At 44.3% G+C, this 20,417-nt stretch overlaps 1 protein-coding gene across 2 annotated transcripts in view; it reads left to right on the forward strand.

Annotated features, from left to right (window-relative positions):
- The window catches only part of rbpjb (recombination signal binding protein for immunoglobulin kappa J region b), a 136,550-nt gene that overhangs the window by 78,599 nt on the left and 37,534 nt on the right, over nucleotides 1-20,417 (forward strand). For both annotated transcript variants that reach the window (XM_085968104.1, XM_085968113.1), the window contains exons 5-6: nucleotides 5,055-5,229; nucleotides 6,786-6,923. In XM_085968104.1, the coding sequence (XP_085824230.1) occupies nucleotides 5,055-5,229; nucleotides 6,786-6,923 (313 nt within the window). The remainder of the gene's footprint in view (nucleotides 1-5,054; nucleotides 5,230-6,785; nucleotides 6,924-20,417) is intronic.

Raw genomic sequence — 20,417 nt, forward strand, 5'->3', positions numbered from 1 at the left:
GTTTTGTCAGTGTTTTGGCTTTTTATTTTGTAATTTGAGGTGTTAAAAGCAAAGTATAAATGCTGGAAATATGGGGGAAACAGAAAATACTTGAAATGCACAGCAAGTTGATTAAAAGTGAACAAAGACAGTTTAATGTTACTAAAATAAAATAGCAAAATACTGCAGATGCTGGAAATCTGAAATAACAACAGCAAATGCTGGAAATACTCAGCAGGCCAGGCAGCATCCGTGGAGAGAGAAACAGTTAACATTTCAGGTCTGGGACCCTTCTTCAGAACTGGAAAAAGCTGGAGATGTAACATATTAAGCAGGTGCAGAGATGGGGGTTGGGGTTTAGGAGGGGAGGAAGCAATTGAAAGAAAATCCTGTACTTTTGTAAGAGGCAGGAAAGATAAAATGTTGCAAATGGGAGTGGCAAAAATCATACAGCATGAAAAAAGGGGGCGGGGATAATTATCTGAAATTGTTTAACTCGATGTTGAATCCGTCAGGCTGTAAAGTGCCTAATCGAAAGATGAGGTGCTGTTCCTCCAGCTTACGTTGAGCTTCATTGGAACAATGTAATAGGCCGAGGACAGAGAGATCAGAGTGGGAGTGAAGTGGAGAATTAAAGTGACAGGCAACCGGAAGCTCAGGGTCACCCTTACCGACTGAACGGAGGTGTTCCGCAAAGCGGTCGCCCAATCTGCGTTTGGTCTCCCCAATGTAGAGGAGACCGCATCGTGAGCAGCGAATACAGTATATTCGCAGTGAATACAGGAGAAGGCAGGGACAGGGTACTGAATTTGGATGATCAGCCATGATCTCATTGAATGGCGGAGCAGGCTCGAATGGCCTACTCCTGCTCCTATCTTCTATGTTTCTATATTAAATTGCAAGAAGTCAAAGTAAATCGCTGTTTCACCTGGAAGGGGTGTTTGGGGCTCTCGACAGTGGGAAGGGCATGTGTTGCATCTCCTGCGCTTGCACGGGAAGGTGCCAGGCGAAGGAGAAGGGCTGTTGGGGGTGATTGAGGAGTGGACCAGGGTGTCGCGGAGGGAGAGGTCCCTTCGGAATGCTGAAAGGGGAGGTGAGGGGCAGATGTGTTTGGTGGTGGGGTCACGTTGGAGATGGCGGAGGATGATACGTTGTATGTGGAGGCTGGTGGGGTGAAAGGTGAGGACAAAGGGAACCCTATCGTGGTTCCGGGAGGGTGGGGAAGGGGTGAGAGTTGACTCTTACAGCTACCAGGACTACACTTCCTCCCACCCCGCTTCTTGTAAGGACTCTATTCCATTCTCCCAGTTTCTCTGTCTCTGCCGCGTTTGTTGCAGGAAGGATGTTCCTGATGGTCGGGGAGTCCAGAACCAGGGGGGACTGTCTAAGGATAAAGGGTAGGCCATTTAAGACAGAAATGAGGAGGAATTTCTTCACCCAGAGAGTGGTGAACCTGTGGAACTCTTTACCACAGAAGGCGGTGGAGGCCAGTTCATTAAATATATTCAAGAAGGAGTTGGATTTATTTCTTAAGGCTAAAGGGATCAAGGGGTATGGGGAGAAAGCAGGAACTGAATTTGGATGATCAGCCATGATCGCATTGAATGGCGGAGCAGGCTCGAGGGGCCAAATGGCCTACTCCTGCTCCTATCTTCTATGTTTCTATGTTCTGACGATGCCACCTTCCATACCAGTGCTTCCGACATGTCTTCCTTTTTCCTCAACCGAGGATTCCCCTCTACTGTGGTTGACACAGCCCTTGACCGTGTCCGTTCCATTTCCCGTACTTCTGCTCTCACCCCTTACCCTCCCCGGAACCATGATAGGGTTCCCCTTGTCCTCACTTTTCACCCCACCAGCCTCCACATTCAACGTATCATCCTCCACCATTTCCGCCACCTCCAACGTGACCCCACCACCAAACACATCTTCCCCTCGCCACCCCTTTCAGCATTCTGAAGGGACCGCTCCCCCCGCGACACCCTAGTCCACTCCTCAATCACCCCTAACAGCCCTTCCCCATCGCCTGACACCTTCCCGTGCAAGCGCAGGAGATGCAACACATGCCCTTTTACCTCCTCCCTTCCCACTGTCCAGGGCCCCAAACACCCCTTCCAGGTGAAACAGCGATTTACTTGTACTTCTTGCAATTTAATATACTGTATTCGCTGCTCACGATGCGGTCTCCTCTACATTGGGGAGACCAAACGCAGATTGGGCGACCGCTTTGCGGACCCTCTCTGTTCAGTCCGTAAGGGTGACCCTGAGCTTCCGGTTGCCTGTCACTTTAATTCACCGCTTCACTCCCACTCTGATCTCTCTGTCCTCGGCCTATTACATTGTTCTAATAAAGTTCAACGTAAGCTCGAGGAACAGCACCTCATCTTTCGATTAGGCACTTTACAGTCTGCCGGACTCGACATTGAGTTCAACAATTTCAGATAATTATCCCTGCCCCCTTTTTTCATGCTGTATGATTTTTGCCACTCCCATTTGCAACATTTTATCTTTCCTGCCTCTTACAGAAGCACAGTATGTTCTTTCAATTCCTTCCTCCCCTCCTAAACCCCAACCCCCCTGTCTCTCCACCTGCTTAATATCTGTTACATCTCCAGCTTTTCCCAGTTCTGATGAAGGGTCCCAGACCTGAAATGTTAACTCTGTTTCTCTCTCCACGGATGCTGCCTGGCCTGCTGAGTATTTCCAGCATTTTCTGTTGTTAGGTTGCACCAGTAACATTAAACTTTCATCGGAATTCATTTCTAGCAGTTTCTCTATTAGGGCAGCAATCAATTGATTATTTTGTATGTTGCTACTTGTAATTGTTCTGCACAGGAATTAGCTCTGCCTCATCGAAAAATCAAAATATAGCATCTTCCTAATAAGCTTCACAAAATCTTTGAATGTGAAAAAAACTTGGGTAAATTATTTATTTCTTTGAATATTGCCATGTAGGTGGTACTGAAATTGTAACCTGGTGTGAAAGAGCTGGAATTTGTTTTAAATTCTTCAGCCAGGGTCATCCAATGATTGTTTATAAGATGAAGTAAGAGACACATGTACCTTTTTTGGTATTAAGGCAAAGCAATTATAGTTATAATATAGTCCAAATATTGCACATCACTTAGTATTACAATTGGCAGATATACAAGACTAAATTAATGTTTTAGTTCCATAAGTGGGTGTTGATGTATTGAAGATTTACTCTCGCCACATTACTAGGATGGGAGAAAAAATGATGCGGTGATCAGATTTATAAAGTCTGATAAGGCTGGTAAATCCAGCAGATGTGACAGTAGTTTGATTAGAATCGCCACATGCATCACAGGGGACTGAAGATCTGGCCTCAGACACTAGTGTTCCTGAATCAGTGGCCAGCATGTGTAGGGGTTTTCATAACCCCTTATGCTCATTGTCTGGAACTATACACATGAACATGCACATTTTCACACTGCTAGAGCAAACTGGTGCACCAAAGCATGCCTGTTTTTGTCCAGTTTACAGTACTTTTCTGAACAATGGTCAAGATTTAATTAATTTTTTTGAGGGACTTTGTTCTGATAGAGGGGGATTTTGTTTATCATTAGTTTAATACCATAGTTACATAATATTGGCCCAGAAATTTGGGTCTCCACGGGTGAGTACGCACGGGGCACTCACCCGTAGTCCCAATGGAAGTGCGGTTTCCTGTATGCACTGCGCATGCACGGGAAACCGGCACTTCCGTTCCCCTGAAAGCAGGGGTTCAGAGGTCGAACGCGTGCGCAGGGGAGGCTGCGCGTGCGCATCGAACTTTGTTTTTTTTTTTTACAGGTTTTCCCGGGAGGGTAAGTCTGCAGAAATTAGAAATGTAAAAAGCAGGCGTAATGCCTGCTTTTTACAAGGTAAGTGGTGAATTAATTAAAATTAAAACATTTTTTCCACATGTTTATTATTTTTAAATACTTTAAAGCGAGGTAAGTTTATTTTTAGCCCCGTTAGAAAATAAAATTATTTTTTTCAAAAATGTAAATTATTGTTTAAAAGTTATTTCATTTCATTTATAGTTTATTTAAAAAATGATGCTTTTTAAAATTTATTTGAAGATTTAGTGATGTCTTGTAAGAGGAAGGGGCCCGTAGTATTTCTAAGTTTGACAGCACTTCCTGTCAGACTTATGAATGGAGCATTCCCTGCTCCGATTGGCTGCCCATGGCCCATGTGATCCCAGGGGACGCATCGAACTAACTGCGCCCCTGGGACACGCAAGCACTACGCGCCAGCAGTTGGAGCAGGCCCCGGATCGGAATTCCGCGGGGGCCCAGAGCTCAACGGCCGGCACGCAAGGTAAGTGCAGGTCGGGGGCTTACACCCGCGGGAAGCCCCAGACCCGAATTTCTGGGCCATTACCTTGGTTCAGTATATCAAATCCACAAAAGGAGAATTCAGTGAAGTTATCCTCTGGAAGCTCTGTGGCCAGTATGAATAATTTTAATATGCTCAACAGAAATTGTTCAGATATGTTAACTACAAGCTATATTCCACACCTTTTTCAAAACTTAAATCTAAACGGTGGAATGAGACGCTGGTAATGAAACACACAAGGGAGCATGTGCCAAACTTCACAGCCATATCTTTGCATGACTGTGTTCCCTGCCAAGAAAGATCAAAGAAGCCAATCAGTTAGAGAAGCAGATTGTAGCATGTCAAAGTCTTAGGAGCATTTGATTTTAATTCCTCCCCCCACTTTGTTTTGACATTGCTTTGATAACTGTGTGATCAGTTTTGACCTCAATTCATGTTTCTCCTCTTCCCTGGAATAATTGAGCTCATTTAATCCATTTCCACCCACTGCTTTGAAAGCACTTGTACCTGATCCCAAGAAGATGTGGTGTAGAGTATTTAATGCCCTTTATTGCCTTTTTAAAAATGTGTGCAATTCTGTTTCTATTTTAAAGTTTAAATCACAATTAAACTTTAGAAAACCTGAAACCAGTCCCATGAAGTTTCATCTTATTGTCTCATTCACAAAGCCATGTTGCTTCTGCTTTTATTTGTTTAATTGTGCAAAATCTTTTGTCCTTTTATTTTCGCAGAACTATTGCACAGCCAAAACATTATACATATCTGACTCCGACAAGAGAAAGCACTTCATGTTATCAGTAAAAATGTTTTACGGTAATAGTGACGACATTGGCGTCTTTCACAGCAAACGGATCAAAGTAATCTCCAAACCTTCTAAAAAGAAACAGTCCTTGAAAAATGCAGACTGTAAGTATATATGCATTTGGCTGCCCAATATTAAATGTTACATATCATAGACAACACAATGAGGAAATGGTATACTTTAGATTTTAAAAAATGTATGATATTGCACATAACCTTTCATTCCAAAAAGATTCTAGTTGGTTGAGTTTAAAAATTTAGCATTATTTCATCTATTGTAGCCCTGGATAATGGCTCTCTTCAGAAATAGTTTGGTCATTCTGTAGCTTCAAGAATGAGGAAATTAGGAAATTACTGTGAATACATCCATTTTAGTCAAAGGTAAATCTTGTGTTTATCAGACCTGCAATTTGTCAGGGGAGGGGGTGGCGAAGCAGGGTGGGATAACTGTACTGGCATGTTTTGAAATTTCACAGTTAATAAGATTGGCAAATTCCTGTACAATCTACTATCTGCATCAGATGGAAAATTATAAAGTCACTGTTCTTTTCATTGCACAAAGTTCCACAGGATCTTTACGAACTAAAGATCTGCTAAATTAATACACTGCACACTGAGTTACAGTACAGTACATGGGTTTGTTTGCATTTCTACACGATGAATTTCCAATCTCAGCTTGGTTGGTTGGGAGAATTAGAATGGAGTGAGGTTGTTCGCCACAGGAAGGAAAAATCCGACGAGTCTAACCGACTTCTTCTTGAGTATCTCGCAGTGACCAATTATAGAACTTGCTGAGCAGAGGCCATGAAATGCCAACTTGGTTCTGTGAATGATGTATTCCCATTTTTAAAAAAAACAGATTTTTGTCCAATTTTCTCTCCTTGAAATTGTTGACTCCTCACTGGGTTACAGTTCCACAGACCTGATTTGCTTTCTGGTACCTCACCCAAGTGGCCATTGTTCATTGTGAACCTTAACAGTGGACGATTCAATTGTGGGCTACATCACTGCCCTGTCCTTCTCTGAAATCTACACACTTATTTCCAGCAGAGCTTGCTGTATGGCAGTTGGGAATGGGAGCAATTGTTGATTTTCCCTAAAGTAGTGGCAGTGAGCCCAATTAAAGTGCTCGTTCCAGTTCCCTGGCGGATATCAGCTAACTCACTAGACAAAGGATCAAACCTGGGTCATTCCTGGTCTTAGGTTCAGCTACTGACTTGATAAACTTGCCAGTCCATTGAGGGAGTGAATGCTGTTTTAAAAGTTGAGAATACTTGGAAAATTGTGGATGAAAGTATAAATTCTTCGTTTGATAGTTTTATCTGAAAGAGGATAAAGAGTAACTGAAAGAAAGTGAAGAACTGGCAATGAAAACAATATCAAATGATGAGCAAAGTAAGGAGAGAAGAGAAATTGCAAAGAGGAAGGAAAAAATACTAAAATAGAATCTGATATTTATTAAAGCTGGAACACGGTTTGCCAGTTTCTCCTGTACATTATACTGTACAGTGTCATTAAATGGCTACAAGCTAAAACACTTGTGGAATAAGTTGAGAATTTGTTTTTGTTTTTTTAAGTTGAAACTTTAATGAGGTAACTCGACCTATCCATGTCAATATATTTTGATTTCCTATAATACTAACAATTTTTCTTTTTTTTAGTATGTATTGCATCAGGAACAAAGGTGGCATTATTTAACAGACTTCGTTCACAGACCGTCAGCACGCGGTATTTACATGTAGAAGGAGGGAACTTCCATGCCAGTTCACAACAGTGGGGAGCGTTTTACATCCATCTATGTTAGTATCTACAATTAACTTATCTTTGTGTGCTTTACCATACATTACTGGCTTGCATATTATTTATATTAAATGTAATTTTGGACAAAGCCATCTTCATGCAAATAGACTCCAATGCATTTTTTAAAAAATGTTTGAAGCAGGAAAAACACCTTTGGGGGTTGGGTTGGGCCTTAGAAGGTCTTACCTCTGAGTACTGACCTGTTTGTTGTTCCTCAGATGCCACCATCTGCAAGAAAATGATGTCATCCAGCTATGATACATAAAGTATTTATGCAAAAGTACTGTCTGAAACTTTTGATATAAAAATTGTGTAGAGCTGTCCTCATGGTCAAGCTGGGAAAGGCATAACCTCAAATATCACTGCCATATAGACCAAAAGATCTCGGGTTTGCTTAGTGGTCTCTGCTGAGTTAACTGATGTTGGTCAAAACAGCAATTGGCGCGCACAGTTTGGCTTCAGTGCAAGGGCGAGGAAAGATCAGCTGTGATTTTCACTCATCATTGCTATTGAGTGACCCCTACTGGAAAGTGCATGTGTGGATATTTGGTGAGAACAGGTTAGGGCTTGGCTGTGCTACTTTTCAGCCTGCAGACATTTACCGTATTGCTTCACACATGAAGAACGCTCACTTGGGTGAGGTACCAGAGGGCTGCCAGTGCTCATGGAACTTTACCCCAGCAAGCATTTACATCTTTAAGAAGGGAGAAAATGTAGTAATTGTAGCTGACCTCACTAGGAGTTTGCAAGAGTAGTGAATATTTGGTTTCTGAAAGGAGTGCTGCAAGCAAAGCTCACAAAGATCTTGTGTGAAAGCCTTCCTTTATGAATTATCAGCTACTAAAACAACACATTTTATTAATTTCTAATAGCTTTACTTTGTATCTGAATAGTCACAGGCACCTCTACTCAAATTTGGAATGCCATGGCATCTAAAAATGAAATATAATGATGAGTGTTGGACAGCAAATCCAGTACTCAGAGGTGAGCTAATTACTGAGTGATGGTAAAATGTTATTACCGTAATATACTGCCTGCTGGGAGCACAGTCTGCTATTGTACAATGTCACCTAGCACTGAAGTTGGGTGAGCAAGTTTTATTTTTCCTTTCAATTTTTCATGTGTTATATAGGAAAGCTCAAGATTTGTGTATTCTTAATTATTTAAATGTTATAACTAAGATATGTCAATTTTATCATATAGCTAAAAGCAGAATTATGAAGACCTATAAATGGGAATGAGAGTGAAGGATGGACTTTTCTGATAACTCAGCTTCTGTACTTGAAATAGTATAGAAGGATGCAGGATAAAATTGTCTGAAGCAATTGACTTAATTCAACATTAATAACCAGTTTCTCAGCTGCAACGAAGGTTCACTAGATTGATCTCTGGGATGAGAGGGCTGTCCTATGATGAGATTTTGTGTAGAATGGGCCTATACTCTCTGGAGTTTAGAGGAATGAGAGGTGATCTCATTGAAACATACAAGATTCTGAAGGGGATTGACAGGGTAGATGCTGAGAGGTTGTTTCCCCTGGCTGGAGTGTCTAGAACTGGGGGCATAGTCTCAGGATAAGGGGTAGGCCATTTAAGACTGAGATGAGAAGAAATTTTTTCACTCAGGGTTGTGAATCTTTGGAATTCTCTGCCCCACAGGGCTGTGAATGCTGAGTCTTTGAGTATATTTAAGGCTGAGATAGATAGATTTTTGGAATCAAGGGATATGGCGAGCGGGTGGGAAAGTGAAGTTGAGGTCGATGATCAGCCATGATCTTATTGAATGGCGGAGCAGGCTCGAGGGGCCATATGGCCTACTCCTGTTCTTATTTCTTATGTATAGAGCAGCTTCAGCTGTAGCTGTATGAAAGGGTTCCATTGTACAAGAAAATGGTTTAAAAATGAACCTTAAATTTGCAAAAATGGGTACGAGCTGGCCTGTAGCTCAGGCTCACTTGCGCTTGTTGCTCAGCATCACCTGTGCAGGTGACTTTGAGACCATGTACTGAATTTTGCAATAGGAATGTTTTTCTCCAATTTGAATGGGTTAATGGCACATGAAAAACTTGTCTAGAGAGGTTAGCCTGTAGTACAATTGATTGGGGAATATAAAATCTCCTGAGGCTGCAGCTCACCCTGAAATGGAAAGCATTGCTGGTGGCAGGAAAATAGATCAATTGTTCACAGTAGAGATGTGGACATTGCTACTCCCTTTGATGCTGAAGAATTGGAGATCCTGCTGCAAAAGGTGTATCAAAGGGACTGGTGCTTTTTGAAACTTGAGGCCCTGCTCCAGTAAAAACATGACTCAAAGCTGCAGAAGGGAGGTCACTCACTGACCCACAGCAGTCATCCAGGCTCTCCATCCCTGGCAATGGTCTTTTTCTGGTATCCAGAAGATGATGAAGTTAAGTGCACTGCTCACTTTTGCACAATTTCTGGTGCGGCCCATCAGGCGAACCAATTCCCAACCCCCGAGAGATTATATGGCTTGAAGCATTCTACACAATCATTGCCCTTTTGCAAACATACTTTATGTATCATAGCTGGATGAGACAATTTTCTTGTAGATGGTGGCCTCTGAAGAACAGCAAACGGGGTCAGGCTACCAGCCCAAAACTCTCCTCTGCTGTTGAGGTTTTTCAGTGGGGTCAGCAGCCAAAAATACAGAGGTTAGCCATGGCCTAATAAGATCAACCCAACACCATGCCTGCCTCCCCCCCCGACACAGCCCCAATGTGTTTTTTCTCCTTCAAAATCTGTGGGCACAGTAGACCATGTTACATTGAAGGCATCATGATTACTTCCTGGATTTTGGCCATTGACATGCATAATGATTCTGTAGTCAGTTACTATTGAACATTTAGTGCAAACCCTTTCTGTTTACATAGGCCATAAGGTTGAAATGAAGCATACTAATACACACATGGTTACCATCTTGCACATGAGAAAATCCTGCACACCCTATCCAGCTGATGCCTCCTTTTCACAAGGAAAGTAATGAGTGTGACGCCCCTTGTAAAATATTGTTTGTTAATTGATAGATGTGTGCCCTGCAGTATCCTCAATAGATTCAATCATATGATCAGCTTCGTGACTCTTCTCTGTACTGCCTCTAGTGCTTGAATATCTCTCGTTTCTTGGCGACTATAGCTGGAAGCAATATTCAAGTTGTGTTCTGACCAGACCATTGTACAGTTTGATCACTACATCCTCTGACTGTTTTGGCTGTGCATTTCAACATCCTTTGTTGTTTGCTGCTTTGCACTGGCTGGAAATCTGTAGCGTTCAGTCTGAAGATACCAAAGTGTCTCTTTAGCTTCTTCCTTTGCTATGTCTCTATTTTTATATTATTGGGGTGTGAACAATGTTGGCAAGACAGCATTTATTAACCACTCCCAGTTGACCTGAGGACAGTGGATTTAACTACTAACCACATCTTGGTCAGGCAGGTAGAGGAAGCAGGTTCCCTTCTCTGAAGAACATTTGTGAACCAGTTGGGTTTTTACAAATACTGTAGCAGCTTTTCCAATTTTCTGGTGCTTGTCCAAAATTACTCAAGTTATTGAATTCAATTTCACAATCATAGAATCATAGAAATTTACGGCACAGGAGGAGGCCATTCAGCCCAATGTGTTTGTGCCGGTAAAAAAAAAATAGTTTTGTATAGTTAATTTTAATTCTGCTTTGTGTTGTACAAAAATAAGTTTTCATATTATCCTTGTAGTAAGAATAGATACAAAATAGAAATTGTTGTGTATGTACCTTTAAGAGAATAACTGGTCTTAGACTGCAGTACCGGCAGTGACCACCCCTGTATAAAAGGTGCTAGTGAGCCTCCGTTGTTTTCAGTTTCACTATTGACTTCCATCAGTAAAGACTTGTTCAACTCCTGCTGTCCGTGTCTCAATCATTCACGGACATAATACTGGCGACGAGCAGATACGAACCTACCTACAGTCTGCACCACCTCCTGGGATCCATTCCTACAGCGAAGTGAGCAGAGGTCGAGGCCAGAAAGAAAAGAAAGTAAGAGGCAGTAGAAACGGGCGTCGACCGTGGGCATCCGCCCCTGTGTTAGCGGAGTTGAAGATTGCTGGAGAAGCTGTCGGAAGCGGGGCCTGGTTCCTGTCGACGGTGCTTCAGCGAATCGGGCTGGTGGCAGGTAGTACACTGATCCTTCCTGGGCTGCGGCAGTCGCGAACTCGAGCGGGTGGCTTGCAACGGGGCCGAGCAGCGTTGTCGGGAAGAAGAGAGAGAGAGGGTGGAGCACACAGGGCGCGGCCGGTGCTACAAAGCCGGGCTGCGTATAGACCCGAGAAGAGGGAGGCAAGAGTCCCATAGGGTTGTCCCACGACGGGAAAATAATTTTAAAAAAAATATTAAACGCGCAAGAAACCGCGAGGAACTGCAGGTTGCAACGGGAACCGCGGAAAGCAGCGCTCGCAACAGCGGGGAAGAAGGCAAAGCGCGGGAGGCGCCATTTTGTTAAATCTGGGAAGAAGGCAAAGCGCGGGAGGCGCCATTTTAGATTTGCAAGATGCCGAAGACTGGCTGTATCACTGCTTTTGATAATACAATAGAGGACTGGACCACGTATGTGGAAAGAGTCGAGGTATATTTCGAGGCAAACGAAATAGCTGATGAGAAAAAGGCATCGGTATTGCTAAACTTAATGGGCGCTAGAACGTACGTCCTATTGCGGGACCTGATTACTCCAGCCAAACCGAAGGCAAAGAGTTTTAACGAAATTGTTGCTGTCCTACAGGAACACCTAAACCCTGCACCGCTGCTGATAGCAGAAAGATTTAAATTCTACAGGAGAACTCCGCATAAAGATGAGAGCAATGCTGAGTACCTTATGGAACTACGCAAGCTATCAAAGCACTGCCAGTTCGGAGAAGGACTGGCAGATACCCTACGGGACAAATTTGTCTGTGGACTCCTGAGTGAAGGAACACAGAAGAAGTTACTATCAGAGAAAGAGCTGACGCTAGATAAGGCTTTCAGCGTGGCAGTATCGTATGAAGCAGCAGCCAGGGGAGCTGCAAAAATTCAACAAAAGCCACAGGAATACTGCACCCACGAAATGACACGGGGATTTGCAAAATGTTACCGCTGCGGCAGAACTAACCATGACCAGAAGGACTGCTGGTCCAAAGACAAAATATGCAGGCAATGCGGAAAGATGGGACACATTGCACGAGTTTGCAGGTCTGGGAAGAAGACCAATGACAACAAAAAGGCTACTAAGGGACCGTACAAGAAAGTACAAAAGATGACGGACAGTAGTTCCGAAGACCAGATGAGCGATAGTGAATCCGGGAACAGGAGACAAAGCTGTCTCAAACTTCACAATGTAATCGCAAAAGAGGATCACCGAACCATTTGGGTCACCCTCACGATAGCAGGGTCCCAAGTTAAAATGGAATTGGATACAGGATCAGCGCTAACCGTCATGAATCGACGAGACTACGAGCGGCTATTCTCACACATACCCTTGAGAGAGACATCCATCGTCTTGATGACGTATACTGGGCAAAAAGTATACCCCAGAGGAAAAATAAGGGTGCCTGTCGAATACAACGGCAAGAAAATACGGAAATTGTATCTCTACATACTGCCAAATGGTGGGCCACCGTTATTTGGACGTGAATGGATCAGGAAGATAAACTTAGATTGGCACTCCATTCATGCAATGACGGTGGACGGTAAAAAAGATGAAGACATCACTCCTGGACAATTGTCAACAATCTTAGCTAACGCCAAAGAGGTATTTCAACAAGAACTGGGCACGCTTAAAGGCGTAACCGCCTCGATAAAAATAGAAAAGAATGCAGTTCCCAAGTTTTTCAAAGCAAGACCGGTACCATATGCAATTCGCCCAGCCGTCGAGGCAGAGCTGGAGAAGGCAGGCGTGTTGTCTAAGGTCGACTGGAGCGAGTGGGCGACACCCATCGTTCCTGTCATGAAGAAAAAGTTAAGCAATAAGTCCGGGGAGCCAAGGAAGATTTGCATCTGTGGAGATTTCAAGGTGACGGTGAACCCAGTCCTTCACACAGTACAATATCCTCTTCCAAGGATAGAAGACATCTTCGCCTCACTGTCTGGAGGGAAGCGTTTTACAAAAATTGACCTAGCACAAGCATATTTGCAGATGGAGGTTGAAGAATCCTCCAGGAAGTATCTCACGATAAACACTCACAAAGGTCTTTACCAGTATCATCGATTGGTATTCGGAGTAGCATCGGCTCCGGCGATATGGCAAAGAGCGATGGAACAAGTCCTGCAAGGGATTCCGGGGACTCAGTGTTACTTGGACGACATCCTTGTGACAGGTGAAGATGACCGTGAACACCTTAACAACCTCGAACAGGTGCTCACTAGACTACGGGAACATGGGCTACGAGTCAACCGCCCCAAGTGCGAGTTTTTTAAGAAACAGATATCGTATTGTGGCCACCTGATTGATGAAGAGGGGTTACATAAGTCCCCTGACAAAATTGAAGCGGTTGTTAAGGCCCCAGCACCTGAAAATGTGTCGCAACTGAGGTCATTCCTCGGATTGGTGAATTACTATCACAAGTTTTTGCCGAATTTGTCGACAATTCTGCACCCACTGAACGCCCCGCTACGAACGGGGGTAGCATGGAAATGGAGCGATGATTGTAAGCGGGCCTTTCGGAAGAGTAAGGACTTAATCACTTCAAGGGAAGTATTGGCTCACTACAACCCAGCACTGCCGATCAGACTGGCGTGTGATGCGTCTCCCTACGGCATTGGGGCGGTACTGTCACATAAATTCCTTGATGGTTTAGAGAGGCTGATAGCTTTTGCGTCACGCTCGTTAACTTCTGCCGAGCGTAACTACGCCCAGATTGACAGAGGCCCTCAGCCTAGTGTGGGGGTGAAGAAGTTCAATCACTACCTGCACGGTCAAAAATTTACTCTACTAACCGATCATCAACCTCTTGTCTCCATTTTCAACCCTCAGAAGGGCGTACTGATAATGACAGCACAACGGCTGCAGAGGTGGCCCCTTTTCCTAGGGGCGCACCAATATGACATCGAGTACAAAGGAACTAAACAGCATGGGAATGCTGATGGATTGTCACGCCTACCGTTGCCGACGGTGGAAGAAGACGACCTTGCAGTGGATCCAATGGAGTTATTCCACTCGACCTTAGTCGAATGTCTCCCTGTGACGAATGCAAACATAGAAAAGGAAACACGGAATGACCCGACACTATCACGGGTCTATGATTTAACGGTGAAGGGATGGCCAACACATGGCGAACCACTGCTGCCAGCATTCTCGCCGAGAAGAGAACAGCTGTCAGTGTGCAGAGGAACCTTGATGTGTGGATTCAGAGTAGTAATTCCACCTAAGTTGACGGATAGAGTGCTCAATGAGCTTCATGAGGGTCATCTGGGTGGGGTAAAAATGAAGAACTTAGCCAGCGCGTTTGTGTGGTGGCCGGGAATCGATAGAGAAATCGAAGAGATGACCAAGAGCTGTGCAGGATGCCAGAAGGTCCAAAACGCCCCACCACAAGCTCCTCTGCATCCATGGGAGTGGCCCTCATCTCCATGGCAAAGGGTGCACATTGATTTTGCTGGTCCCTTCATGGACTCGATGTTTTTAATCGCGGTGGATGCACATTCAAAGTGGCCAGAGGTAATTAAAATGTCCTCAACCACCACGGAAAAAACTATCAACAGTTTTACGAACCATATTCGCCAGGAATGGGCTGCCTGAACAGATTTGCTCTGACAATGGACCACAGTTTGTGTCTGAAGAGTTCCGGAGGTTCTTAGAGAACAATGGTGTTAAGCATTACACATCTGCCCCATATCATCCAGCCACTAATGGATTGGCCGAGAGGTTTGTCCAAACATTCAACAAGGCTATCAAGGCAATGTGTAATGAAGATATACCCCTACAACACAAGGTGGACAACTTCTTGTTTGCCTACCGGAAGGCGACACATGCGGTTACCAACCAAACTCCAGCCATGATGTTCTTCAATCGAAGACTACGATGCCGCTTGGATTTGGTTAAGCCAAACGTCTGAAGAGATGTGGAGAACAGGCAGTTTCAGAATATGAATGAAAGGCCGACCAGGAGTTTTAAGATAGGTCAACCAGTTTTGGCCCGGGACTACCGCACTGAGAAATGGCAGCCAGGAACGATTTGTACACGGCAAGGACCTCTCGTGTATACCGTGGACGTTGGAGAGAGCATTGTAAGACGCCATGCTGACCAGATTCTAGAGTCACTGGAAAACGTCAACTCCACACCATGATCTGATACACCTGGAAATGAAATCGACATACCAATTGCAGCTACCACAGAACCGGTGATATTGGAAGCAGATGAACCAAACAACGACATTGATCCCGACTCAACATTGCCAGAAGAACCTGATACCCCAAAGAGGCGTTATCCAGACAGAATCAGGAAGCCTCCTCAAAGACTGAACTTATAATTGCTTAACTTAACCAATGTATCTAGCAACCGTAATTGTGATTGTAATTAGTTATCATTTAGTTGTTAAATGAATGTTATGTACTGTTTATCTAAAATGGGAGGAATTGTTGTGTATGTACCTTTAAGAGAATAACTGGTCTCAGACTGCAGTACCGGCAGCGACCACTCCTGTATAAAAGGCGCTAGTGAGCCTCTGTTGTTTTCAGTTTCACTATTGACTTCCATCAGTAAAGACTTGTTTTGTTCCACTCCTGCTGTCCGTGTCTCAATCATTCACGGACATAATAGAAATGATTACATCAATTCGAATCAAAATTTCTTTCAAAGCACGGAAGCCTCAAGTTTTTTTTCTCCACTCTAAATCCCAGTATAAAGTTAGTGTTCTATTAACTGACCCCAAAAAGCGACGGTATACAAGTATGTGACAGACGAGTGGCATTGTTGCCACTGAGACATTCCCTTTAACACCACACCCTTAACAGCTATACAGAAATGTTGGATACCCCTTTCAGACAAGCATCATAAGGGCTGTACTCTGTCAGTCCGCTCTCCATGGTCGCCTCCATTAACTGGGAGGGTTATTTACTTAATTACACTTCAGTTATAATTGTTTGTGGCTTTCTGTTGGAAGCATCTTCAAGTGTGTCCTGAGTAGTTTGTGATCCTGATGTTCAGCACTCAGGAGGCTGGCAGTGAAACAAAGCTCTAGTGTCCCATGATGGGATTTGAACTCTAGCTTGGTTGCTAATCCAGTACTCTAACCATTACACAACCGTATACATTTTCCTTCACACTGTTCTGCATTAAATTTTATTTGGTCTTGTTCAGCCAGTTATTACACATCTTGTCCAACTCTTTGTAATTTCTGAGCTGCCTCTTCCAATTATGTTGCTCCTTCTAGTTTGGTATCCTCTGCAAATTTGACTACTTTGTATTATGTTTCTGTATCCAGGTCATTCATATAAGTTAGGAACATTAGTGGTTCCAGCACCAAGCCCTGAAGCACCCCACTCTACTACTACTTTCATTCCCCCCCCCCCCCCCCACTTATTCTGACATAACTCTTTTAATAAAGAATTGGCTGAAAAGTAGGAAACAAGTACTTATCTATTCCCAGGGTTTACCCTGAATCCACACAGCTTTGATTTTTTTATTATTCGTTTATGGGATTTGGGCGTCGCTGGCAAAGCCAGCATTTATTGCCCATCCCTAATTGCCCTTGAGAAGGTGGTGGTGAGCCGACGCCTTGAACCGCTGCAGTCCGTGTGGTGAAGGTATTCCCACAGTGCTATTAGGTAGGGAGTTCCAGGATTTTGACCCAATGACGATGAAGGATCGGCGATATACTTCTAAGTCAGGATGGTGTGTGACTTGGAGGGGAACTTGGAAGTGGTGGTGTTCCCATGCGCCTGCTGCCCTTGTCCTTCTAGGTGGAAGAGGTCGCAGGTTTGGGAGGTGCTGCTGAAGAAACCTTGGCGATGTTGTATCCGTGTGTTAATGGAGAGACGGAATGCAGGAGTTGGTTTAACAGGTGTTTACTGAACAAAGTCTGGAGGTGAACTAAAAGATACAAGATACAAGACACTATACAGGCTTATATAGCCCGAGTGGCCACTACCGGCATTACAGTACACAGGGGCTCTTAAAGGCACATACACCACAATTCCTCCCCTTTTAGACAACCAGTACATAACGTTTTAAGTAATCATTAATAAACATGTTTACAAGAACAATAATCTACACATTTGCTGCAGTTAATCAATTATAAGTCAGTCTCTCTGGAGGCTTCCTGACTCGGTCCGGATAACGCATCGGTGGTGTCGTAGTTTTCGGTGGTGTAGTAGGTTCTTTTGGCAAGGTCGATTCGGCTTGAATGCCAGTGTCGGGTTCATCTGGTTCCAGTATCACCGGATCGGAGGTAGATACTATGGGTATCTCTGCTTCACTAGGCGTATAGAGTTGTGGTGTAGGTTGTCCCTTTTCGGATGACTCTATGATCTGGTCAGCATGGCGCCTTATTATGCTTTCTCCAATGTCCACGGTATACATCAGCGGTCCTAGTCGTGTGCAAATAGTTCCAGGCTGCCATTTCTCGGTACGGTAGTCCCGGGCCAAAACTTGTTGACCTATCTGGAAGGTTCTAGTTGGCCTTTCATTCATGCCTTGAAATTGCCGGTTCTCTACGTCCCTTCTGATGTTTGGCTTGATCAAATCCAGCCGGCATCTTAGTCTTCTATTGAAAAACATCATGGTGGGAGTTTGGTTTGTAACCACATGTGTTGCATTCCTGTATGCAAACAAGAAGTTATCTACCTTATGCTGTAGATTTATGTCTTCATTACCCATGGCCTTTATGGCCTTCTTGAAGGTCTGGACAAACCTTTCAGCCAATCCATTGGTGGCGGGATGGTATGGGGCGGACGTGTAGTGCTTAACCCCATTGTTTTTTAAGAACTTCCTGAATTCTTCGGACACAAATTGCGGTCCATTATCAGAACAGATCTGTTCAGGCAGCCCATTCCTGGCAAATATGGTCCTTAATACTGTGATGGTTTTTTCCGTGGTGGTGGACGACATCTTTATTACCTCCGGCCACTTGGAGTGTGCATCAACCGCGATTAAGAACATTGAGTCCATAAATGGACCAGCAAAGTCGATGTGTACCCTTTGCCATGGAGATGAGGGCCACTCCCATGGATGTAGAGGGGCTTGTGGGGCGTTTTGGACCTTCTGGCATCCTAGACAGCCCTTGGTCATTTCTTCGATGTCTCCATCAATACCTGGCCACCACACAAACGCTCTGGCTAGGTTCTTCATTTTCACTCCACCCAGATGCCCCTCGTGAAGCTCCTTTAGCACTTTATCCTGGAGTTTGGGTGGAATCACCACTCTGGATCCACACATCAAGGTTCCTCGGCACACTGACAGCTGTTCTCTTCTTTGCGAGAATGCTGGCAACAGTGGTTCGCCATGTGCTGGCCATCCCTTCACTGTTAAATCGTAGACTCGTGAGAGAGTCGGGTCATTTCTCGTTTCCTTTTCAATGGTAGAATTTGTTACTGGTAGACATTCCACTATGGTTGAGTGGAACATCTCCACTGGGTCCACTGTAGGTGCCTCTTCTACCGTTGGCAACGGTAGGCGCGATAAACCGTCAGCATTTCCATGCTGTTTTGATCCTTTGTATTCTATGTCATATTGGTGTGCCCCTAGGAAAGGGGACCACCTCTGTAGCCTTGCGCTGTCATAATGGGAACGCCCTTTTTAGGGTTGAATATGGAGAGGAGGAGTTGATGGTCAATCAACAAGGTAAATTTTTGTATATTTAGGTAATGGTTGAATTTCTTCACTCTCCATACCAGGCTGAGTGCTTCCCTGTCGATCTGGGCATAGTTACGCTCAGCTGAGTTCAATGAGCGTGACGCAAAAGCTATCGGCCGCTCCGAGCCATCAGGGAATCTATGCGATAATACCGCTCCTACGCCGTAAGGGGATGCATCGCACGCCAGTCTGATTGGTAGTGATGGGTTGTAATGAGCCAAAACTTCCTTGGACGTGATCAAGCCTTTGCATTTATGGAAGGCACGTTTACAGTCTTCGCTCCATTTCCAAATTACTCCCGTTTGTAGCAGTGCGTTAAGAGGGTGCAGAAGAGTTGACAAGTTCGGTAAAAATTTATGATAGTAATTTATCAATCCCAGGAACGACCTTAATTGTGAGACATTTTCAGGTACTCGGGCTTTTATGACCGCTTCAATTTTTTCAGGTGACTTATGCAACCCTTCCTCGTTAATTATATGACCACAATATGATATTTGTTTCTGGAAAAATTCGCACTTGTGGCGATTTGCTCGTAGGCCCCGTTCTCTCAGCCTAGTGAGCACCTGCTCCAAATTGGCAAGGTGCTCGTTGTCGTTTTCTCCTGTTACAAGGATGTCGTCTAGGTAGCATTAAGTCCTCGGAATCCCTTGCAGGACTTGCTCCATAGCTCTTTGCCAGATAGCTGGAGCTGATGCTACTCCGAAAACCAGTCGATTGTACTGGTACAGGCCTTTGTGTGTGTTTATCGTGAGATACTTTTTAGAGGCTTCCTCAACCTCCATCTGTAGATATGCCTGTGCCAAGTCAATTTTGGTGAAACGTTTCCCTCCGGATAGTGAGGCGAAAATATCTTCTATCCTCGGAAGAGGCTACTGTACCGTGTGAAGGACCGGGTTTACAGTCACCTTGAAGTCCCCACAGATGCGAAGTTTTCTCTGTTCTTCAGATTTATCATTATTCAACGTTTTCTTTATGACCGGGACAATGGGTGTTGCCCACTCGCTCCAATCTATCTTGGATAACACGCCTGCCTTTTCCAAATTCGCCAGCTCTGCCTCGACTGCTGGACGAATTGCGTATGGCACCGGCCTTGCCTTAAAAAACTTGGGAATTGCCGCATCTTCCACTTTTATTGAGGCAGTGACGCCTTTCAAGGTTCCTAGTTCCTGTTGAAACACTTCTTTGGCGTTGGCCAAGATGTCTTTTAATCGTTCAGGTATGACGTCGTCATCATTTTTTTTCTTACTGGTCACCGTCAGTGCCTGAATGGAGTGCCAGTCTAAACATATCTTCCTGATCCATTCATGTCCCAACAGCGGTGGACCACCATCTTGCAGAACGTATAAATACAACTTCTGTATTTCCTTGCCGTTGTATACAACAGGCACCCTTATTTTCCCTCTGGGGTATACTTTCTGCCCCGTATATGTTTTCAAGATAATGGATGTGTCTTTCAAAGGTATATGCGGAAATAGCCGCTCGTAATCCCGTCGACTTATGACGGTCAGAGCTGATCCTGTAAACATAGAAACTAGGAGCAGGAGTAGGCCATTCGGCCCTTCGAACCTGCTCCGCCATTCAACGAGATCATGGCTGATCATCCAAACCCTAGCACCCGGTCCCTACACCAACAGCCATCCCACCCAAGCCCTAACCCCGTAACCCCACGTATTTAATCCCCCCT

The sequence above is a fragment of the Somniosus microcephalus genome, chromosome 2, assembly GCF_052327205.1.
Source record: "Somniosus microcephalus isolate GS21.2 chromosome 2, FLI_Smic_1.0, whole genome shotgun sequence".
In the NCBI taxonomy this organism is placed as follows: domain Eukaryota; kingdom Metazoa; phylum Chordata; class Chondrichthyes; order Squaliformes; family Somniosidae; genus Somniosus; species Somniosus microcephalus.